This window comes from Leuresthes tenuis, unplaced genomic scaffold (genome assembly GCF_036924035.1).
Source record: "Leuresthes tenuis unplaced genomic scaffold, fLeuTen1.0.hap1 SCAF_13, whole genome shotgun sequence".
In the NCBI taxonomy this organism is placed as follows: domain Eukaryota; kingdom Metazoa; phylum Chordata; class Actinopteri; order Atheriniformes; family Atherinopsidae; genus Leuresthes; species Leuresthes tenuis.
This window is the reverse complement of record NW_027325367.1, coordinates 1168197-1190497: the sequence shown is the minus strand read 5'-3', so window position 1 is coordinate 1190497 and position 22301 is coordinate 1168197. Positions and strand designations below refer to the sequence as shown.

General features: G+C 45.1%; 2 protein-coding genes across 2 annotated transcripts in view; both read left to right on the top strand.

Annotated features, from left to right (window-relative positions):
* LOC140267136 (endothelin-1) overlaps positions 1-302 on the top strand; it is a 30762-nt gene extending 30460 nt beyond the window's left edge. Inside the window, exon 3 of the mRNA XM_072362327.1 lies at positions 176-302. Coding sequence (XP_072218428.1) covers positions 176-299 — 124 coding nt within the window. The 3' untranslated portion in view covers positions 300-302. The remainder of the gene's footprint in view (positions 1-175) is intronic.
* A 10155-nt stretch (positions 303-10457) lies between these two features.
* On the top strand, positions 10458-20836 carry LOC140266921 (protein NLRC3-like). The gene is made up of 9 exons (XM_072362061.1): positions 10458-10562; positions 13359-13466; positions 16045-16123; positions 16432-16657; positions 16882-18739; positions 18833-19006; positions 19088-19261; positions 20138-20184; positions 20308-20836. Exons 1-9 carry the CDS (start codon positions 10531-10533, stop codon positions 20832-20834), a joined length of 3225 nt encoding a protein of 1074 aa, XP_072218162.1. The 5' UTR covers positions 10458-10530; the 3' UTR covers positions 20835-20836.
* The last annotated feature ends 1465 nt before the right edge of the window (positions 20837-22301 follow it).

Sequence of the window (22301 nt, the reverse complement as noted above, 5' to 3'; positions counted from 1 at the left end):
CATTTTACACACGATTGAGCTGGTTTTCCAGCACCTGCAGGTCGAGCCGGTGAGTAACCTGCAGAGACCGCCGTCCCGTGGTCGACTCGTGATGCTTGCAGGTCATTGATGGATTTCTGTGGCACGAGTTCCAGATGTTTGTGTGGTGACCTTTAACCCCCACTGTGTCCCGCAGCCACGTGGTGCCGTACGGCTTCGGCTCGGCTCGGCTCAGACGGGAGCTGCGCCGCTGCCTCTGCTCGGACGCACAGGACGCCGCCTGTTTGAGCTTCTGCGCCGACCGCCTGCAGCCTCAGTGAGGACACGCACACGTGCACGCTCACGTGCACGCTCACATGCACACTCACATGCACACTAACACAGATGGACTGAAGCATGAAACGCGCTCTTTTTCTCCTCAGAGGCAACGCTGCCGTGGACGAGACGACTGACAGACAGAAGAGGTACAGAGCTGCATTCTGGGAAAAAAGGAGCAGACACGCCCTCAAACTCCAGACCTGAGGGAGGGGCGGCGCCGCCGAACCTCCAGGAACTCCAGCTCTTCAGAACAGAGTCCTTAATGTATCAGAAATAACAAATATTGGACCTTTTTGATTGTGCGGCCGCCCGGCGGCGGTCTGCTCGTGTACGTTGTGTGTTTATGTGAATGTGATGATGGCGACGCGTTGGGCAGGAGAGCTCACCGCTGACCAGCTTCTTAACGGTCAGACCCCTCCACAGACCTCAGCTGAAGCCGTTCGACCCCGAGCAGAAACCCTCACACGTGCAAAGCGACTCACCACAGCGCCCGTGTGGCGTCACGTGACACAAACTGAAGCCAACGCATCACGGGTACGGTGCACTAAAAGGGACAAAACTCACAGGACTGAGAAACGGTTACATCTGACCGATGATAGGCTGGGAAGTTTCAGCTGCTCTGGCTTCTCATTGGTCACATCAGGTCTGAATTTTGTCCTTTTTAGGGTCTGAATTTTGTCCTTTTTAGGGTCTGAATTTTGTCCTTTTTAGGGTCTGAATTTTGTCCCTTTTAGGGTCTGAATTTTGTCCCTTTTAGGGTCTGAATTTTGTCCCTTTTAGGGTCTGAATTTTGTCCTTTTTAGGGTCTGAATTTTGTCCCTTTTAGGGTCTGAATTTTGTCCCTTTTAGGGTCTGAATTTTGTCCCTTTTAGGGTCTGAATTTTGTCCTTTTTAGGGTCTGAATTTTGTCCTTTTTAGGGTCTGAATTTTGTCCCTTTTAGGGTCTGAATTTTGTCCCTTTTAGGGTCTGAATTTTGTCCTTTTTAGGGTCTGAATTTGTCCCTTTTAGGGTCTGAATTTTGTCCCTTTTAGGGTCTGAATTTTGTCCCTTTTAGGGTCACAATTTTGTCCCTTTTATGGTCTGAATTTTGTCCTTTTTAGGGTCTGAATTTGTCCCTTTTAGGGTCTGAATTTTGTCCCTTTTAGGGTCTGAATTTTGTCCCTTTTAGGGTCTGAATTTTGTCCCTTTTAGGGTCTGAATTTTGTCCTTTTTAGGGTCTGAATTTTGTCCCTTTTAGGGTCTGAATTTTGTCCCTTTTAGGGTCTGAATTTTGTCCCTTTTAGGGGTCTGAATTTTGTCCCTTTTAGGGTCTGAATTTTGTCCCTTTTAGGGTCTGAATTTTGTCCCTTTTAGGGTCTGTATTTTGTCCCTTTTAGGGTCTGAATTTTGTCCCTTTTCGTGCACCGTAGCCTGAGGGCTGAAGTAATGTAATTACTGTAATTATGTTCAAATTTGATGGTATTTTCAGACAAATCATTAAAGATTCCACAGCTCTCATTTAATCCTGTATTATTGGAACATAAAAACACTTTGATTTAAACTATTTCGATGACTTTAAGGTGTGAAATGAGAACTTTTCTCCCTGAACTTTCTGGCTGTTTGGGCCTGTTTCCTCCTCTGTGTGTCTGACTTTGTACGATGGGAATCGGGTGCGTGAGGAAGCTGAAACCAGCTGCTCTCGGAGGAGGTTTTCCTTTGTCGGGATGAGAAACTGAAGTTTGCTTTGTGAGCTTTTCACGTCCTGTCAGAGCTTTGTGTGAAAGTGAAATATAAAATGTGTCTGTACAGAAAGTCTGTTGTTGCTTTGCAGAAACTCTTTGCGTATTTTCTCATGACTTCATGCAGCAACGCCGCGGTAACCGCGTTGCTGTCTGTCTGTATTTATATCCGCACCTTTACTTCTTCGTCCGACGTGTCAAAGTGTCTCTGAGAAATGATGCACGCATATGTGGGACTGTCCAATAAAGTATTTATTTCCTGTTTAACCCTCTGCTGCACATATGAAGTATAACCAAAGGAAATATTTAAGTAGAAGAGCCTGTGTAACTGCCATCATCTCCATGTCCTCAGCTGAGAAGCTGAGACTGACCTTAAAGCTGTTGTTCAGGTACCGTAACGATGTGTCGCCTCTCACTGTGACGGCGTCTGCAGTTTGTGAAGCCTGGACGTGGAAATGTTTCGTCTCCTTCACCTGCGTTAAGATGTTTGACCACTAGGTGGCAGGAAAACTTAGAAAATACAAGAATAATAAAGGGATAGTTCAACTTTTGTGGACTCTGTTTTATTTCTGTCAGATTGAAACATCCGGAAGGAAACTTCTGTGTTTCATCCACCGAGCGAGACATGAGCAGAAAGAGCTGAGAGTTAAAATACTTCTGTCACATCCAGTGGATCCAGTTCCACCGACTCTCATGTGCTCCAAAGTAAAGTGTTTCACAGTCTGAACTCAACAGATTTCCTGTTCGGCTTCATTTAATCTGAGAACAAACATCATTTTTACACCTCAGACCTGCAGCATCCCATAAAGTCAGTGAACCTTTTCCCACTTTGTGTCCTTCTGCCAACACTTAAAGCCGTTCTGACTCTGAGGAAACCAGGTGATGCAGAGTTCCAGCTGTTATTTTGTCCCATTCTTCCTTAAACAGGTCTTAAGGTGTGCAGCAGTGCGGGGGGGTGGTTGTTTCTCTGCTGGGGACAGGTCAGGACTGCAGGCAGCCAGTCCAGCACCCGTACCTCTTCTTCCTCAGCCAGGCCTTTGGAATGTGGCAGAATGTGGTTTTCCATGGTCTGCTTGAACAATGCTGGGACGTCCCAGGAAAAGATGTGGCCTTGAAGGCAGCATATGTTGCTGTAAAATCTCAGTGAGCTTTTCTGCATTAATGCTGCCGTCACAGAAGTGGAAATGAGCTTTGCCCCCTGATCCAACCCCATACCATCACAGAGCCTGGCTGCAGGGACTGGCTGCTGACAGCAGGCTGGATGCTGCTTTTGCTCTTTGCTCCATTTCTTCCAACAAAGATGTGGAATACTGATGGGTCTGACCACAGCACACGTTTCCACCGTGTGACGGTCCATCCCAGACGCCTCCGAGCCCAGAGAAGTGGACGAGGTTAACATCAGGCTTCTTTTCTGCACAGTAAAGCTTGTGAATTGAACTCTGTATTGTGGTGCTGGACAAAGGTTTCCACAGTAATCCCTTGTCCAGGTGCTTCTATCAGCTGCTGATGAATGACGGTTCTTGATGCAGCGTCTGAGGGGTCAGAGGTCACGGGGTCCAGCTTAGGCTTGCTCCCTCGTCCTTTACACTGAAACTCCTCCAGATTCCCTGAATGCTTTAATGATATTCTGCTCTGTAGAGGCAGAAATATGCAGATCCCTTCCAGTCTTTCTCTGAGGAACATTGTTTTAAACAAACTGGAGCTCCTCTGAACATCTTTGCTGCTCAGACTGTCCTGGAGGCTGCTTCAGGACCAGATCAGGTTACAGGAGCACAAATACACATTTGCTGCTTCAGCTCTTTATTCGGCTTTATTCTCCCAACTTTATTAGAACGTGTTGCAGGCCTGAAATGTAAAAATAATGTTTATTACCAAATCAAATTGAATGTGTTGAGCTCAGACTGTTAAATGTGGGAATCAGGTTGTTGAACACTTCCAGCTGTTTTTAACCAGATGTTGGAGGAAAAGCAGAGACTAAAGACAGTGACGAGTTGTTCTGCTTTAACTGGTTTGTTGGTTTTCTGTTTTTATTGAGAACAGTTTTCATACAAATCAAATATTAAACTGAACAGAAACTGAAGTATGTGAGAAATGTAGAAAATCTGCCTCAGAACAGATGATGCTGATGATGAGAAAGAGTCCAGAACACGAGTTTTACCATCAAAAATCAGAATTATATCATCTTTATTTGCTTTATTTCAGCCCGAGATGTTTTCCTGACATGTTTTCGGTCTGTAATAATCAGGTTTTATCTCATTCCCTCTTTTCTTCGAGCAGTTATCGGTCCGAACTTTCGCTGTGACCCTCTGAAGTCCATCCGTCTCCTTCCCTGAAGGAGGTGTGGGGGTGGAGGTGATGGATGAGTGCGACGCAGAACTGAGCTGCAGAGCTGCCGCCATCCTTCACTTTTCATTAAAACCACAGACTGTCTGTGACCTCTGACCTGCAGTCAGCAGAGAGGCTTCGTCTCCTGCTCGATGTTAGAGAGGAGACGTGTTTTTGTGGAATTATGCGCCTTTATTCTCACGGTCGTGCACGTTTATCAGATCAGATTTATCTCCGGAGCGCGACCCCTGGAGCTGGACGCCCTGAAAAATGCTGCATTCAAGGTTTGTTTTGTCATGAATCAGGATGGTTTCTCAGAGCTGGAGGGAGCTCTGAGAAATGTTGGAGATAAAGCCGGAGGTTTGAGCTTCTTTCTGCTGAAAATGAAGCGTTTTAGGAATCATTTCTTAGAGGCAGGGCGTCAGCAGTAGCTCAGTTTATGCTCACAGCAGATGAAATGTCTCGTTCTCTCCCCTGAAAAGAGTTTGATTCTCCGTAAAAATACATCTCTGAGTCTTCACGCTCATCTGTTCAAGCTGCCAGTAACCTGACGCCTGACCGGGAGGTCAGAGGTCGCAGAGAAACACAAACATGGCCGCTGACGGCTCCTGAGAAATGTCTGTTGTTTTAAACCTTCCATCAGGCTCAGCAGAGTCACCCTTTGGTGCAGACTGAAGCAGTAAAACAGCTTCAGGTCGATCCTCGGCTGCTTCTCTGCACCTGCTGACACCAGCAGAGACGATGTCACCTCTTCCTCTGGTGGTTCTTCCTCTGACCCCCAGCTGACAGCCAAACAACAGCCAACATCTGTTACAGCCTGCTGAATGATTCAGGTTCGCCGCTCGCTGTGAAACTTCACCTGCAGCACAGAGCAGCTTCATTCTGAGGCTGATTAAGCCTTTTTCCAACAGTTTGACACATTTTCTGAGGCCTTACTGAGATGTATGAGACAGACAGCTTCAGTTCAGGCTTAGATTCAGGGTCTCAGCCCTGTTTCTTCTCTGTTTGGACATCAGAGGCAGCAGATTTAGTCTGTTTTCAGTCTGTTTTTGGCCGACTCCTGCATGTTGTGGTTCTCCATCAGGCTTTTGGAGCCCAGGCTTTGGGAGCCCAGGCTTTGGGAGCCCAGGCTTTGGGAGCTTTGGGAGCCCAGGCTTTGGGAGCCCAGGCTTTGGGAGCCCAGGCTTTGGGAGCCAGGCTTTGGGAGCCAGGCTTTGGGAGCTTTGGGAGCCCAGGCTTTGGGAGCCCAGGCTTTGGGAGCCCAGGCTTTGGGAGCCCGGCTTTGGGAGCCCAGGCTTTGGGAGCCAGGCTTTGGGAGCCAGGCTTTGGGAGCTTTGGGAGCCCAGGCTTTGGGAGCCCAGGCTTTGGGAGCCCAGGCTTTGGGAGCCCAGTTCTTTGGGAGCCCAGGCTTTGGGAGCCCAGGCTTTGGGAACCCAGGCTTTGGGAGCCCAGACTTTGGGAGCCCAGGCTTCCTCCTGCAGTGGCCCTGCTGAGGCCCTGCTCCCTGCAGCGGATGCTTTCAGTGGCGTTCAGTGCTGCAGTTAATCTCACCGCTCTGACTCGGTCCAGAAGATGCCTTCTTTTTGGCGCCTGCTCTCTGATCCCATTTTATAAATCTGGAGACGTTTAGAGCTGGCAGAACAACATGTGGTCAGAGTTGAAGTTTGTATTTCAAATTCCTACACAGATGTTTTTCTATTTGTTTTGGAGCTGCAGGACTCTGAGTTTCTCCGTTTGTTTCACTCAGTTTTGTCTTCAGGTGAGTGGAAACGGGGACGTTACAGCAGATCTGCTGCAGAGAAATGAGATCCGACTGCAGGAGAAAGTTCAGCCTGATTTACAAAAGCTTTCGCTGTCAAACGCAGCTCCTCTTCTCCTTATATGGATCGTCTTTCATAGTTACCTTTAGAAAAAGAACAGAATTTACTAGAAGAAAAACATTTACGGACATAAAACCTTTAGATCCGACTCCCTGATGAAGACATCCTCACTTTGGTTCAGCTGAAGCTTCCTGAAGCAATTATCATGATTAAACTTTTCAGATTTAACCTTCTTATTAATCAGGATCCGAGCTGCATTTTACATAAGCTGCCGAATGATGCTGATGGAGTTTTATTTGTGTGATTTATGAGAGCGAAGTGCATGTTGGCTGCAGTTTGAAGCTCAGAGGAGCGTTTAATGACTGAATAAATGTGCTCAGGAGGAGATGTCAGTAAAATTACAAATAACCTCCATCAACACGGTGAAGCCTCGGATTCAGTGGAGCCAGCTCAACTTGTAAAACAGAACAAGTGTTGATGGAGATGTTCACTGCGTGTAAGTAACTATGTTCTGGTTCCTGGACAACACCGCCACCTGGTGGACAAACGGCACCAAAGCTTAAACTGGGAGAACAAACGGAAAACTTTTTATCTTTTAACAGAAACGGGATTTAAGGTCAGTAGGTTCAGAACATTTCAGAGTATTGCAGCAGCAGCACTGATCTTACTTTGAGCAACAAGTTGATCCAGTCCAGGGTTCTGAATGTCCTTCTAAATTCAATGTGAAGCGAGTCTTTCCAGACCAACTAATAAAATATAATGAATTATAGAAATAAACATCCAACAAAGAAAAATGGAAATGATAAAAATGATCAGGAAAGGAGGACAACTGATTTTCCACTTCACTGCCCTAACCACAGGTGTGTGCCTCAAACATCAGCCTCAAACATCAGCCTCAAACATCAGCCTCAAACATCAGCCTCAAACATCAGCCTCAAACATCAGCCTCAAACATCAGCCTCAAACATCAGCCTCAAACATCAGCCTCAAACATCAGCCTCAAACATCAGCCTCAATCATTAGCCTCAAACATCAGCCTCAATCATCAGCCTCAAACATCAGCCTCAAACATCAGCCTCAAACATCAGCCTCAAACATCAGCCTCAAACATCAGCCTCAAACATTAGCCTCAAACATCAGCCTCAATCATCAGCCTCAAACATCAGCCTCAAACATCAGCCTCAAACATCAGCCTCAAACATCAGCCTCAAACATCAGCCTCAAACATCAGCCTCAAACATCAGCCTCAATCATTAGCCTCAAACATCAGCCTCAATCATCAGCCTCAAACATCAGCCTCAAACATCAGCCTCAAACATCAGCCTCAAACATCAGCCTCAAACATCAGCCTCAAACATCAGCCTCAAACATCAGCCTCAAACATCAGCCTCAAACATTAGCCTCAATCATTAGCCTCAAACATTAGCCTCAAACATCAGCCTCAATCATCAGCCTCAATCATTAGCCTCAAACATCAGCCTCAAACATTAGCCTCAATCATTAGCCTCAAACATTAGCCTCAAACATTAGCCTCAAACATTAGCCTCAAACATCAGCCTCAAACATCAGCCTCAATCATTAGCCTCAAACATTAGCCTCAAACATTAGCCTCAAACATTAGCCTCAAACATTAGCCTCAAACATCAGCCTCAAACATCAGCCTCAAACATCAGCCTCCCAGGACACCCTGCCATTTGCTTATCGTCTGGTGTTTAAGGTGCCATCACATTCCTGTCTCCGAGGCCCATTCTTATCTGGACAAAGCAGAAGATCATGTTCTTTGATTTCTGCAGTGCTTTGAAGTCACATTAAAGTCAAAATGCAGCTCAACCAGATAAATACCGGCCCTGTCGACCTTAACATTATCCTGTCTCCTGATTGGCCGACTGCAGTCAGTGAGCTGATATATCTTTGCATTCCCAGTAAGTATGCGTTAGAAATCCCTGTTGAATCAAAGTCAGAAACAGTGTAACTCCTGCTGGCAGGTGTGGAAACAGCAGCTCAGAGAGCTCAGACGGGTATTTTTCTGTTACCATTTTACCTTTTTTAAGCGAGTTTACCCCTAAAAATGCTGATTCAGCACAACAGAACTCTGTTATGCTAAAAGAATGATGATGTCAAACTGTAAGAAACAGAAAAATTATCTATTTATCTTGTTAAAACAGAAAGTGTTGATGTGAACAGTGCAATTGGGATAAAATTAGCATCCCTTCACCAATGAAATGAAGCAGAATTGATCCCAGTCATGATCTGTTTGATCCATACTGGATGATCGGATCCTCACAGTGATCTGGACTCATGGAGCTCACAGCCTCTTCTGTCTGGGCTTAGTCTGCCTGGTTAAACTCTGATGGATTCCCGCTGTCCTCACACAGAATGTGTAGAATCAAACCTGTGGATGTTTTTCTGCTCTTCCAGCAGGTCGAAGCCACATCTGTCTCCTGTGTTTCTGCAGAAACATTCTGTGGCTTTTCTGTTTAACCAGTAAACTAAACTGTTGAGATTTAAATTCTCTTTCATGTCACCTGATCAGATGTTCAGGTGCTGAACTGAATGATGACATCATGGATGATGTCACTGTGAGCCTTCCAATCTGCTGCTGCTCAGCACCTTCCTGAGCTGAGCAGCTCCACCTCATGGACAGATGCTGGAACTGCACCTGAGTTTCTGCACAGCTGGTTTGTTTTGATTTGGAATCTGAAGTCAAGGTATGAGGATGTCTTGCTCAGCTCAGAGCCGCACAGACGCACCTGGACACACGAGGGACAACGACCTGCTGCTGCAAGTCGACCTGAGGTGAGTCGAGCAGGTGGGAATCCCACCGGAGTAAAGGGTTTCTGAAGCTGTTCTCTCTGAGTTAAAGAACATTGGTGTTGGCCTCCGGCTCTCATCCACACCACTTGATTTTGAGCGCCTCTGCATTATTTTATCTTCTGTTTGTGTATCTGAAAAGCATTGCTGTTGGTTTCCTTCAGAATAAAATCTCAGGTTTTTATGAATTTGCATGTGAATTCCACCGGTTGGACTGCACTTATTCACCTTTTCTGTGGAGTTCCCTGAGATCACTTTAGTTAAAACTGGCTCTATGTAGATAAACCAAATTAAAATGTATTGTTTGATTCATATTCTTATGGGAAACAGCAGCAACACAGACCCAGGTAGCTTCTTATTATGAACATATACTTTTCTGATGAAGACTTCAACATGTACCTGTAAACCATCTCCCAGCTGGATGATAACTTTCAGTTTTGTACGACTTTCAGTGTTTTAGCTGCTGTATCAGTGCAGATTATTGCGTTACCACAGAGCACTGGTCTTACATGCTTGGCCATATGAAATGCTGTAGAAGACCAGTACATTTTCCAGTGATGAAAACTCAGCGTGACGAGAGAATGTCGTGACGTGATTGAAATCTAATCTGGAGCCATCGGTGGAAAGATCCAGAGAATGTCAGAACTGGTTGGACAGCTTGAGTGCAAAAGGTGAAGTCTTTGGCTCGTGAGTGTTTCCAGAGCGATGCCAGGGGGGGGGCCGGTGGCATACAGGTGAACAGATGAATTGCCAGCTGATAAATAGGACTGGGGCTAAGATTGAGCCCTTTGGAACACTTTAAAATAGACGAGATGCAGTCAGATTTCACAAATTAGGATAGCTATCGATTCTTTTACTGATCTAGAGTGACTGTTTGAGTGTTTTAGCCTCACAAAATGTCAGATTATTCTAAAAGTTTCTGATTATCCTGAGAGCTAATGTGTCTGAGCATGTTGTTCAATGTGGTCACCTGGTGCGGTAGTCTCCTTTTAATAGTTTAGGTGTTTAGTACCTCAGCTGTCTGACTCTGCTGAAGCAGCTGCTGAATATCAAACAAGGATTATGACTAAAACACCCAAGGAGGTTCATGATAACCTTAAATAGACACATTTTCTCTTGTCCAGGTCGAAGTCCTTACTGTTAAGAACACACATCTACTTGTAAACCAGATCTTACCATATACTCTTACCTCTCTACCAGGCACCAAGGTGACCAGTAAAGGTTCATGAGCAGGTGGAGGTGTGGACTCTGCTATGGATCAGTGTGAAGACAGGCAGGGGGGGGGGGCTCCATCTGAAACCACTCTGTGTGGAGAGAACCAGAGCAAAGCTCAGAGGTGAGATGAAGATGTCCATCACAGCTCAGCACTCACATCACTTCATTCTCACCGATGTGTTTGCTTTGAAGCCCAGAGCTGCGAGACAGACCTGGACCTGGACCTGGACCAGGACCAGGACCTGGACCTGGACCTGGACCAGGACCTGGACCTGGACCTGGACCAGAACCTGGACCTGGACCTGGTCCTGGATTCTGCCATTTGCTCCAGCACAGAGCCTCTATGGATGTTTTTCCTGACTTTAAAAAACCGAAGTAAGTTATCTTGTGTGAGTAACTGTCTGTGACTCGCTGTGCTTTATGTCTCACACTGAAAGAAATCTACTGAACAGAAAGAAATACAGAAATTAAACTTTGAAATGACCAGTTAGGTTATTTTTTATAACAAAACTTTCTTTGGCATAAAAAGGAAAGTGCAGATCACCCCCCTCTGTGTAATACTCTGAGATGGTTTCTGATGTCTTACCACCCTGAACTCAGACAGGTTTCAGATTGTATGGACTGTATGAACAGCATGCGCGAGGGTCCGTAAGTCCTGTGATGGTTTCCAGGTTGTACACCACCTCTGAACCAAAGCAGAGACGTAGTTTAAGAGATGTTAGATTAGCTGCCAACAAACCGTTTTATCAGCTGCCGTCTTTTAGACCCCACTCTGTGTGGGGAAGGTGATAGACAGATTAAAGCTCAGAGGTGAGATGAAAGCAAAGCTTAGAGGTGAGATGAGAGCAAAGTTCAGAGGTGAGATGAGAGCAAAGTTCAGAGGTGAGATGAAAGTTCAGAGGTGAGATGAGAGCAAAGTTCAGAGGTGAGATGAGAGCAAAGTTCAGAGGTGAGATGAAAGTTCAGAGGTGAGATTAAAGCTCAGAGGTGAGATGAAAGCAAAGTTCAGAGGTGAGATGAGAGCAAAGTTCAGAGGTGAGATGAGAGCAAAGTTCAGAGGTGAGATGAAAGCAAAGTTCAGAGGTGAGATGAAAGCAAAGCTTAGAGGTGAGATGAAAGCAAAGCTTAGAGGTGAGATGAGAGCAAAGTTCAGAGGTGAGATGAAAGCAAAGCTTAGAGGTGAGATGAGAGCAAAGTTCAGAGGTGAGATGAGAGCAAAGTTCAGAGGTGAGATGAAAGCAAAGCTTAGAGGTGAGATGAGAGCAAAGTTCAGAGGTGAGATGAGAGCAAAGCTTAGAGGTGAGATGAGAGCAAAGCTTAGAGGTGAGATGAGAGCAAAGCTTAGAGGTGAGATGAAAGCAAAGCTTAGAGGTGAGATGAGAGCAAAGTTCAGAGGTGAGATGAGAGCAAAGTTCAGAGGTGAGATGAGAGCAAAGCTTAGAGGTGAGATGAGAGCAAAGTTCAGAGGTGAGATGAGAGCAAAGCTTAGAGGTGAGATGAGAGCAAAGCTTAGAGGTGAGATGAGAACAAAGCTTAGAGGTGAGATGAGAGCAAAGCTTAGAGGTGAGATGAAAGCAAAGCTTAGAGGTGAGATGAAAGCAAAGCTTAGAGGTGAGATGAGAGCAAAGCTTAGAGGTGAGATGAGAGCAAAGCTTAGAGGTGAGATGAGAGCAAAGCTTAGAGGTGAGATGAGAGCAAAGTTCAGAGGTGAGATGAAAGCAAAGCTTAGAGGTGAGATGAGAGCAAAGTTCAGAGATGAGATGAAAGCAAAGCTTAGAGGTGAGATGAAAGTTCAGAGGTGAGATGAGAGCAAAGTTCAGAGGTGAGATTAAAGCTCAGAGGTGAGATGAAAGCAAAGTTCAGAGGTGAGATGAGAGCAAAGCTTAGAGGTGAGATGAAAGCAAAGCTTAGAGGTGAGATGAGAGCAAAGTTCAGAGGTGAGATGAAAGCAAAGCTTAGAGGTGAGATGAGAGCAAAGTTCAGAGGTGAGATGAGAGCAAAGCTTAGAGGTGAGATGAGAGCAAAGCTTAGAGGTGAGATGAGAGCAAAGTTCAGAGGTGAGATGAAAGCAAAGCTTAGAGGTGAGATGAGAGCAAAGTTCAGAGGTGAGATGAGAGCAAAGCTTAGAGGTGAGATGAAAGCAAAGCTTAGAGGTGAGATGAGAGCAAAGTTCAGAGATGAGATGAAAGCAAAGTTCAGAGGTGAGATGAAAGTTCAGAGGTGAGATTAAAGCTCAGAGGTGAGATGAAAGCAAAGTTCAGAGGTGAGATGAGAGCAAAGTTCAGAGGTGAGATGAGAGCAAAGTTCAGAGGTGAGATGAGAGCAAAGCTTAGAGGTGAGATGAGAGCAAAGCTTAGAGGTGAGATGAGAGCAAAGTTCAGAGGTGAGATGAAAGCAAAGCTTAGAGGTGAGATGAGAGCAAAGTTCAGAGGTGAGATGAGAGCAAAGCTTAGAGGTGAGATGAAAGCAAAGCTTAGAGGTGAGATGAAAGCAAAGCTTAGAGGTGAGATGAGAGCAAAGCTTAGAGGTGAGATGAAGCTCATAAATTGCCCACGTCACAGCTCACCTCTCACTTATTCACCAGAAAGACCACATTTTGATGCTGCTGGTTCTTCTATTTTGACAGATTATGTCGACATTGGAAGTCACTTCTTGTGACCCTTATTCAAACGTAGTTTAATGCCCATGTTGACAGTTAAAAAAGCTTCAACCCAAACTGGGCTTCCTTTTAAAGGACATTGTCTTCTCTTTGTGTCAGATAATGGAGATGTTTTTCACATTTAGCATCTTCATCCTTTCTTAAAGGACTTGATTCAACACATCATGCTGCTTTAAGCTTTGTAACAAACGCATGGTCCTTTCTACTCTCTTTACATACCTTTAAGAGTCTTTGAGAACTGCTCTGACGTAAACCTGATGTTGTTTGATCTGCTTTATTGTGTTTAAACTGGCAAAGAAGCGTGTTGGAGGTAGTTTGTATGGTCGATTCATCATTTCCTGTTTTAATAACATCTGAAATTGTCTTTTCACTTGTTTTTGTGTGAAACTTTTCTGATACATTTTGAGTTATGCTGCCATCTTGGCCAGGACTTCCCTGGATAGATAGAGAACTGATTGAATGATAAAGCACTGTTATTAAATCTCTTATTGTTACATGTGTGTGTTTTGAAGGCCAGAGCAGCAGCACAGACCAGACTTTGCTGAGCCAGAACCTGAACCCTGGCATCTTCTCAAGCATGGATCCTCTATGGAAAAAGTGTATGGTTTTAAAGAATTTGAGTAAGCTGGTTTGTCACTCATTTAGTTTTATGTTTCATCCTGAAAAAACACAAGAATTTGTTAATAAATGATAAAATGACCTGAGAACACTGTAATGTGGTGCAGGTGACAAAACAGAGACTAATTTGAGCTGAGGGGGAGTCTATTGTAGAAGAAAATGACAATTTAAGTCTTTGAAATGACCAGTTAGGTCATTTTTTTACATGGAACAAAACTTTCTTTGGCATAAACAGGAAATGTGCAGATTTGTTGCTGCTCTGTGGAATAATCTGAGAAGGCTTCTGATGTCTTACGACCCTGAACTCAGACAGGTTTCAGACTGTATAAACATGCATAAGAGTCAGCCCTGTGAAGGACTGCTGACCCGTCCAGGTTGTGCACTACCTCTTACTCAAAGGCAACTGGGGTAGACTCCAACCTCCCCACGATCCTGAACTGGACTAAGTGGGTATAGAAGATGGTTGGAGAAGGTGCTCAATAAATGTAAAGTTTCTAATAATCTATTATCGACCCCCTTCCTGTTTTCCACCTCATATTGGTCAAAAAAGGTAGATGCAGCAAAACTACTTCAGTTTTTCAGTTAGAGCACAGGACAAAGCTTTGGAAGATCTTCCATGACATCGCTTCACAAGCTGGAATTTTCATTTTCACTTTGCTTCATTCTGCACTTTCTCAGCCAAGTTTAGACACACCGAGTGTTTCCAGACAAACACTGGTTTATCAGCTTCTGGGGCAACTGTTGTCGTTATAAAAAGGTAAACAGTTGAGTTGGAGAATATTTAATTCTTATGTCTGTAAGAGGAGGCGAGATGTGAAGCTTTGCCACATTTCATGCAGCTAAATCGGAACAGTTTCACACTCTAACTGCTTGTTCCAGTATAATAATATGACAGGACATTAAAAATGATGTGAGTCTCAGTTTGATCCATCTTGGACCTTGCAATGGACCCTAAAACTGTTCCCAGTTCTACAGCGTTATATCATTCCTGCTGAGTCTCATCCTTGTGTTCCTCGGACACAACAATGAGCATGTTTACATGGTACTACAAAGAAAGAAATGAGTCAGACCAAAATCAGACTCTGAAATACATGAAAATGACCAGACCTCCCTTTTTAGCTCTTAGTATTTTTCAAGCTTCTCTTGTTCCTTCTTTTTAATGTTGCTGTCAGTTGGAACCACAACATCTATGACTACTGCCTTCTTCTGTAGCCTCTCAACCACCACAATGTCCTATTGGTTCACCATCACCTGTTTATTAGTCTAGATACGGGAGTCTCACAGGGTCTTACCCGGGAGTCTCACAGGGTCTTACACGGGAGTCTCTCAGGGTCTTACCCGGGAGTCTCTCAGGGTCTTAGGTGGGAGTCTGACAGGGTCTTACATGGAAGTCTCACAGGGTCTTACCTGGGAGTCTCACAGGGTCCTACCCGGGAGTCTCACAGGGTCTTACACGGGAGTCTCACAGGGTCTTACCTGGAAGTCTCACAGGGTCTTATCTGGGAGTCTCACAGGGTCTTACCCGGGAGTCTCACAGGGTCTTACACGGGAGTCTCACAGGGTCTTACCTGGGAGTCTCACAGGGTCTTATCTGGGAGTCTCACAGGGTCTTACCCGGGAGTCTCACAGGGTCTTACACGGGAGTCTCACAGGGTCTTACCTGGAAGTCTCACAGGGTCTTACCCGGGAGTCTCACAGGGTCTTACACGGGAGTCTCACAGGGTCTTACCCGGGAGTCTCACAGGGTCTTACCTGGAAGTCTCACAGGGTCTTATCTGGGAGTCTCACAGGGTCCTACCCGGGAGTCTCACAGGGTCTTACACGGGAGTCTCACAGGGTCTTACCTGGAAGTCTCACAGGGTCTTATCTGGGAGTCTCACAGGGTCTTACCCGGGAGTCTCACAGGGTCTTACACGGGAGTCTCACAGGGTCTTACCTGGAAGTCTCACAGGGTCTTACCTGGAAGTCTCACAGGGTCTTATCTGGGAGTCTCACAGGGTCTTACCCGGGAATCTCTCAGGGTCTTATCTGGGAGTCTCACAGGGTCTTACACGGGAGTCTCTCAGGGTCTTATCTGGGAGTCTCACAGGGTCTTACCCGGGAGTCTCACAGGGTCTTACCCGGGAGTCTCACAGGGTCCTACCCGGGAGTCTCACAGGGTCTTACCCGGAAGTCTCACAGGGTCCTACCCGGAAGTCTCACAGGGTCTTACCCGGGAGTCTGACAGGGTCTTACCTCTGTCATTCTCCACCACCTTTGGCGGTATCTCCTACTTTGGGACTTCCAGCCCATACCGACAGAGATGTTTCAGAACACCATTCCTACCTCTCTAGTGCTCTGAAGCTGCCATGATTAGTGCCTCTATACTGTCATTCAGATCAGCCTGTTCTAGCCATTGTTAGCGACAGAAGATGAGTGATTTGATGTCCAGTCAGGCCATACCTCCAGTAAACATGGATTTAATGTGAGTGAGATGTTTGCATGTCGTGTTGAAATGCAAGATAATAGGAAAAATGCCCAATAAGGTCAATACAAAGCATGATTATATGCTAAAATATGATGTTTTGGGTTTTTTTGCAGCATTGATCAGCAGGTCTCCGGTGTCCTTGATGGTCAGTCTGTCTCTCAGCATCCAACAGATCTAAACTCCATATTTATGGTGAGAACACTTTTACATTCAACACTGTTACCTAAGCGCGATGTAGGAATTGTTATTTATAGATATCTATATATATAGATCTATACATAGGATGAAATGTGAAAGACATGCAATAACAACCTTTTTAAATCCAGGTTGTAAAAAAACATGGTCTGAAACACCAGTCCTGCTTTAATTCCGAGCTTCATGACGGTTAGACTGATGCCATTTGTTAGTTTTTGTCTTGATATTGTCCTCTCTTGTGGATTTTCACAGCTGTCTGAATTTGTCTCGCTTCATCACGTAAACCTTCGACGATTATTTTTCAGCTTCTGGAGGAAACTATCGTCACCTTTGTGAAGAAAGAGCTGAAGAAGATCCAGAAAGTTCTGAGGAAAGATTACCCCGAGTGCTTAGAGAATCAGGGGGAGAATGACGAGTTGGATGGTGAAGATGAAGAAATAAGGAGCAGCAGCAGAGATTCCTTTCTGAACATCACACTCCACTTCCTGAGGAGAATGAAGCAGGAGGAGCTGGCCGACCACATAGAGAGCAGTAAGAGGAGTTTAACAGCTTCACCGACTTAGAAAGAGGAATTACAAGCAGGATGAGGCATGTTTTTATGATGTAAATACCCACATCAGACCCAGGAATGAAAACAGTCAGACACAGTATGTCAAGAAGTTATGAAGACATTCACAGACAGTGATAAAAACATCAGATTTCCTGAAGTATTGACTAATTATTTTAACTGAATGTTGTTGTTTTTTTTCATTTAGAAACTCTTGGTACAGATTTCCAGCAACTACTAAAGTCAAAGCTGAAGAAGAAGTTCCAGAGTGTGTTGAAAGCGATTCCTGAAGCAGAAAACCCAACCCTGCTGAATCGGATCTACATCACAGAGGGAGCGGCTGGAGAGATTAGTGATGAACACGAGGTCAGACAGATTGAAACACCTTCCAAGAAACCAGAAAGACCAGAAACAATCATCACACAAGAAGACATCTTTAAGCTCCCACCTGGAAGAGACGAACCAATCAGAGCAGTGATGACAAAGGGAGTGGCTGGCATTGGGAAAACAGTCTTAACTCAGAAGTTCACTCTGGACTGGGCTGAAGGCAAAGCCAACCAGGACATCCAGCTCCTGTTTCCATTCACTTTCAGAGAGCTGAATGTGCTGAAAGAGAAAAAGTTCAGCTTGGTGGAACTTGTTCATCACTTCTTTACTGAAACCAGAGAAGCAGGAATCAGCAGGTTTGAACAGTTCCAGGTTGTGTTCATCTTTGACGGTCTGGATGAGTGTCGACTTCCTCTGGACTTCCACAGCAAGGAGCCCCTGACTGATGCTACAGAGTCCACCTCAGTGGATGTGCTGCTGACAAACCTCATCAGGGGGAACCTGCTTCCCTCGGCTCGCCTCTGGATAACCACACGGCCTGCAGCAGCCAATCAGATCCCTCCTGGCTGTGTTGGCATGGTGACAGAGGTCAGAGGGTTCACTGACCCACAGAAGGAGGAGTACTTCAGGAAGAGATTCAGAGTAAAGAAGCAGGCCAGCAGGATCATCTCCCACATCCAGACATCACGAAGCCTCCACATCATGTGCCACATCCCAGTCTTCTGCTGGATCACTGCTACAGTTCTGGAGGATGTGTTGGAAACCAGAGAGGGAGGAGAGCTGCCCAAGACCCTGGCTGAGATGTACATCCACTTCCTGGTGGTCCAGGCCAAACTGGCTAACTTAAGATATGATGGAAAAACTGGCACAGATCCAGTCTGGAACAAAAAGACCAGGAAGATGATTGAGTCTCTGGGAAAACTGGCTTTTAAGCAGCTGCAGAAAGGAAACCTGATCTTCTATGAATCAGACCTGACAGAGTGTGGCATCGATATCTCAGCAGCCTCAGTGTACTCAGGAGTGTTCACACAGATCTTTATAGAGGAGAGAGGGCTGTACCAGGAGAAGGTGTTCTGCTTCATCCATCTGAGTGTTCAGGAGTTTCTGGCTGCTCTTCATGTCCATCTGACCTTCATCAACTCTGGAGTCAACCTGCTGGAAGAAGACCCGTCTGGTAGAGCTGAGGTAGCAAACCCCAAGCCTGAACTAAAACATCTCCACCAGAGTGCTGTGGACCAGGCCTTAAAGAGTCCAAATGGACACCTGGACCTGTTCCTCCGCTTCCTCCTGGGTCTTTCCCTGCAGACCAATCAGAGGCTCCTACGAGGCCTGCTGACACAAACAGGAAGTAGATCACAAACAGGAAGTAGATCACAAACAGGAAGTAGATCACAAACAGGAAGTAGATCACAAACAGGAAGTAGCTCACAGACCAATCAGGAAACAGTTGATTACATCAAGGAGAAGATCAGTGAGAATCTGTCTGCAGAGAGAAGCATCAATCTGTTCCACTGTCTGAATGAACTGAATGATCATTCTCTGGTGGAGGAGATCCAACAGGCCCTGAGTTCAGGAAGTCTCTCCATAGATAAACTGTCTCCTGCTCAGTGGGCAGCTCTGGTCTTCATCTTACTGTCATCAGGAAAACATCTGGATGAGTTTGACCTGAAGAAATACTCTGCTTCAGAGGAGGCTCTTCTGAGGCTGCTGCCAGTGGTCAAAGCCTCCAACAAAGCTGTGTAGGTACAGATTTAGAGGGATGTGTATGAATATACTGCTGCTGTTTTTATAGGAGAGAAAGTCACAGATTTATCTGATTATTCCCTCCTCAGACTGAGTGGCTGTAACCTCTCAGAGAGAAGCTGTGCAGCTCTGTCCTCAGCTCTCAGCTCCCAGTCCTGCAGTCTGACAGAACTGGACCTGAGCAACAACAACCTGCAGGATTCAGGAGTGAAGCTGCTGTCTGATGGACTGCAGAGTCCAAACTGTAACCTGGAAGCCCTCAGGTCAGGTTACAGATAATTAAATGTTCAGCACCTGTAGGATTTCCCCTGCTGCATCCTGAGCTGTAACCTTTCTAACTCCAGGCTGTCAGGATGTCTCGTCACAGAGGAAGGTTTTACGTCTCTGACGTCAGCGCTAAAATCCAACCCGTCCCACCTGAGAGAGCTGGACCTCAGCTACAACCATCCAGGAGATGCAGCTGTGGAGGTTTTGTCAGCTGGACTGGAAGATCCACTCTGGAAGCTGGAGATTCTCAGGTATGAACAGTAGTTTAATTTTCATCTCGCAGAACTAGAAGTAGGAACATTTTTAAAAAGGTTATGATGTATGTTTTTAGCCATGATGTTGGCCCACATCAAGCTGTGGAGACGTGTCGTCTTCAGCACTTTCCTTTGATTGACATCAGGTTTTACTTCCCTTAAAGATGCTTTAATGTTCAGAAAAACATTTCTTTGGTAATTCTGTTAATGTCAAAGCTTCAAATGAATCTTTATCCTTTTTCTATCTGGTTAAATAAAGTTTGTAATATCCTGAAATGCAGAATTCTGCTTATTCAAAGGGAGGTGTTGTGTTTATCCACATTTGTTCTCCCGGAGTTACTTGTGTATAAAGGTTGTCATGGTGACGGAGACACCAAAAGACACAGACATCTTTACATGTTTGGGAGACGGTGCAAACAAACAGACAAGACATTCAAGTCCAAGTATCTGAGGCCCTTCCATGCTTTAGACATCTTTAAAGAAAACCTGAAAAACGTCTCCAACAGTCGAATTCCCAAAGTCACTGAATCTTAAGTCTCAGGCTAAAGACTCCAGATCTCACAGGGTCACTATTTGCAAGACCACAACTGGATTTTCCTGAGATTATTTCCCATCATGCACCTGGTGGAACTGCTAAATAACAATGAAGCGGTCCGATAAGGCAGCTTGTTGCTCCTCCTTCTGTTCGGTCCAGTTGCCTCGTCGCCATGATCCCTCTTGGCCACAGCTTCCCGTTCAGAAGTGACAACGCCACAGTAGGACTGAAATACAGATGCTTACAGATGCCATTTCCACGCTCCCAGATGTTCTGTGGCAGCTGCTTTGTGCCGGCAGTCTGATGATGAGAGATAATTATTCTGTTTCCTCCTGCAGGCTGGACCACTGTGGAGCGGAGAGGTTAAAACCCGGGCTGAAGAAGTGTGAGTTTAAATAATCAGTTATATTTACGGTATTTAGTCATTCAAACATCCCTGAGGCCTACAATCATCTTAACAAATTACACACATGACGTTTCAAACTATAAACTGTTATGTCTCCATCAGATTTCTGTAAACTTGAGCTGGACCCAAACTCGGCGAACAGGAACCTCCGACTGTCCGACAGCAACAGGAAGGTGACGCTGGTGAAGGTGAAGCATCCGTACCCCGATCATCCCGACAGGTTCGACTTCTGGCAGCTGCTGAGTGGAACCGCTCTGTCCGGCCGCTGTTACTGGGAGGTGGAGTGGAGCGGAGGGGTTCGGATATCTGTGAGCTACAGGGGAATCAGAAGGAGAGGAAAGGCGAATGAGTGCCGGTTTGGGGAGAACGAGCAGTCGTGGAGGCTGAGCTGCTCTGAGGGAGGTTACTCCGTCTGCCACGGCAACGCTCTGACCTTCATCTCCTCGTCCTGCGTGTCCCACAGAGTCGCCGTGTACCTGGACTGTCCTGCTGGGACTCTGTCTTTCTACAGAATCTCCTCCAACTCTCTGATCCACATCTACACCTTCAGCACCACATTCACCGAACCTCTGTTTGCTGGCTTTGGGTTCAGCTCGTACGACTCCTCAGTGTCTCTGTGTCCTACGTAGGAAGGAGGTCCCTGAACGCAGCTTTTTCTCATGAGAACCACTGAATGTGCTCTTTAACCATGAGATAAACAGCTACCTTCTGTTTTAAATCTGCTTTGGAGAAGGCTTGCTTGTTAGGACCACGTCACAGAGCTAAACCCACTTCTCTGGTGGGTTTGGGAGCAGGAGAGCTGCTTGTAAAGGTGATGTAATGCAACATGTAACCAGGTTTTATAGCTTTATGCACATCCCCAGGCTTTAAATGCCCTGAATACCGCAGTTCACGACTGTCGCTGCTGTGCTTTACAGTCCGTTCACATCTCTGTGGCTCCTTCAACATGAAGACATGTTCATGAGTTTCTGGCTCAAAGGTTTCAGAGCAGCGGTGTTACATCCCATAACCGCAGGGGGGGGGCAACAGATGTGTGAGGCATTACTTTAAGAGTGTACATACTTCTTCATTTAACATCCTGTACAGAAAACATGATAAAGCCCACGTCTCTGCCTTGGTGTCTTTATTTTCCCTTGATTCAGAGCTGTTTTTATAGCAAGAAGCAAAGGTGACAAAGGTTCACATACTTTATTACCGTTTCATGAGCACCAAAGACTGAGACTTTCTCTTAAGGAGGTGTGTACAAACTTTATCGTGTCTCAAATATGAGCATTTTAAGTTTTTAATGTGTCATTTATGCTAATAAAACAACATCGTTGGGGTTTAGGTGAAAGTAAGAACACCCAACATGTTTTTTTAATGGGACCAGGCCAGAAGTTTGCTCTTTATGACGAAGAAGGTTTGAAAAGTATTTTCAAAAGAAGCTGAATGTTGAGGCGGATCTTTACCTGGTGAAAACAGCTATTGAGTCACCTTTGGGTTGTTTTTACTTATGAACAAACAACAAATGCACCAAACATGGGACTAAAGTGTGATAAAATGATGCAACAGATGCTTTTTAAGTCCTTTTAATCCCATTTACATGCATTTTGTTACTAAGTGTCTTTAGTTTTACTGTTTGTGTTTGATTTAACTTAAGTTCAGATGATTTTCACTCTCGTCTTTGTATAGTTTGATAATAAATTAATACATTTTATTTGTATTTAACGATCTCAAAGTGCTAATAAAAGATATTTCTTAAAAAGGTGAGTTTTTAGGTCTCGTTTAAAAGACTAAAAGGTTTAGACTGAGGAATGTTTTTCTTCTGTTTGTTCACTGTTCACACACCAGATGATCGATCTTTATCTGATTGATCTGTATCTGATTGATCTGTATCTGATTGATCTTTAATCAGACAGTTCCAGCTGTTTCTCATTAAAAATGTTCTTTTTAATCCTGCCGTGCACTGATATGTTTTAATATTTGGTTACTGTGATTCGAAGTGGATTAAAGTGGGATTTAGAGGCTGTTCGATGGACTCTAAAATCTCTTAATTCAAGGAAAAAGTGTTTTTTTTTAATGATTTTCAAAGTTAAAGATTCATGCTGAATCATCCT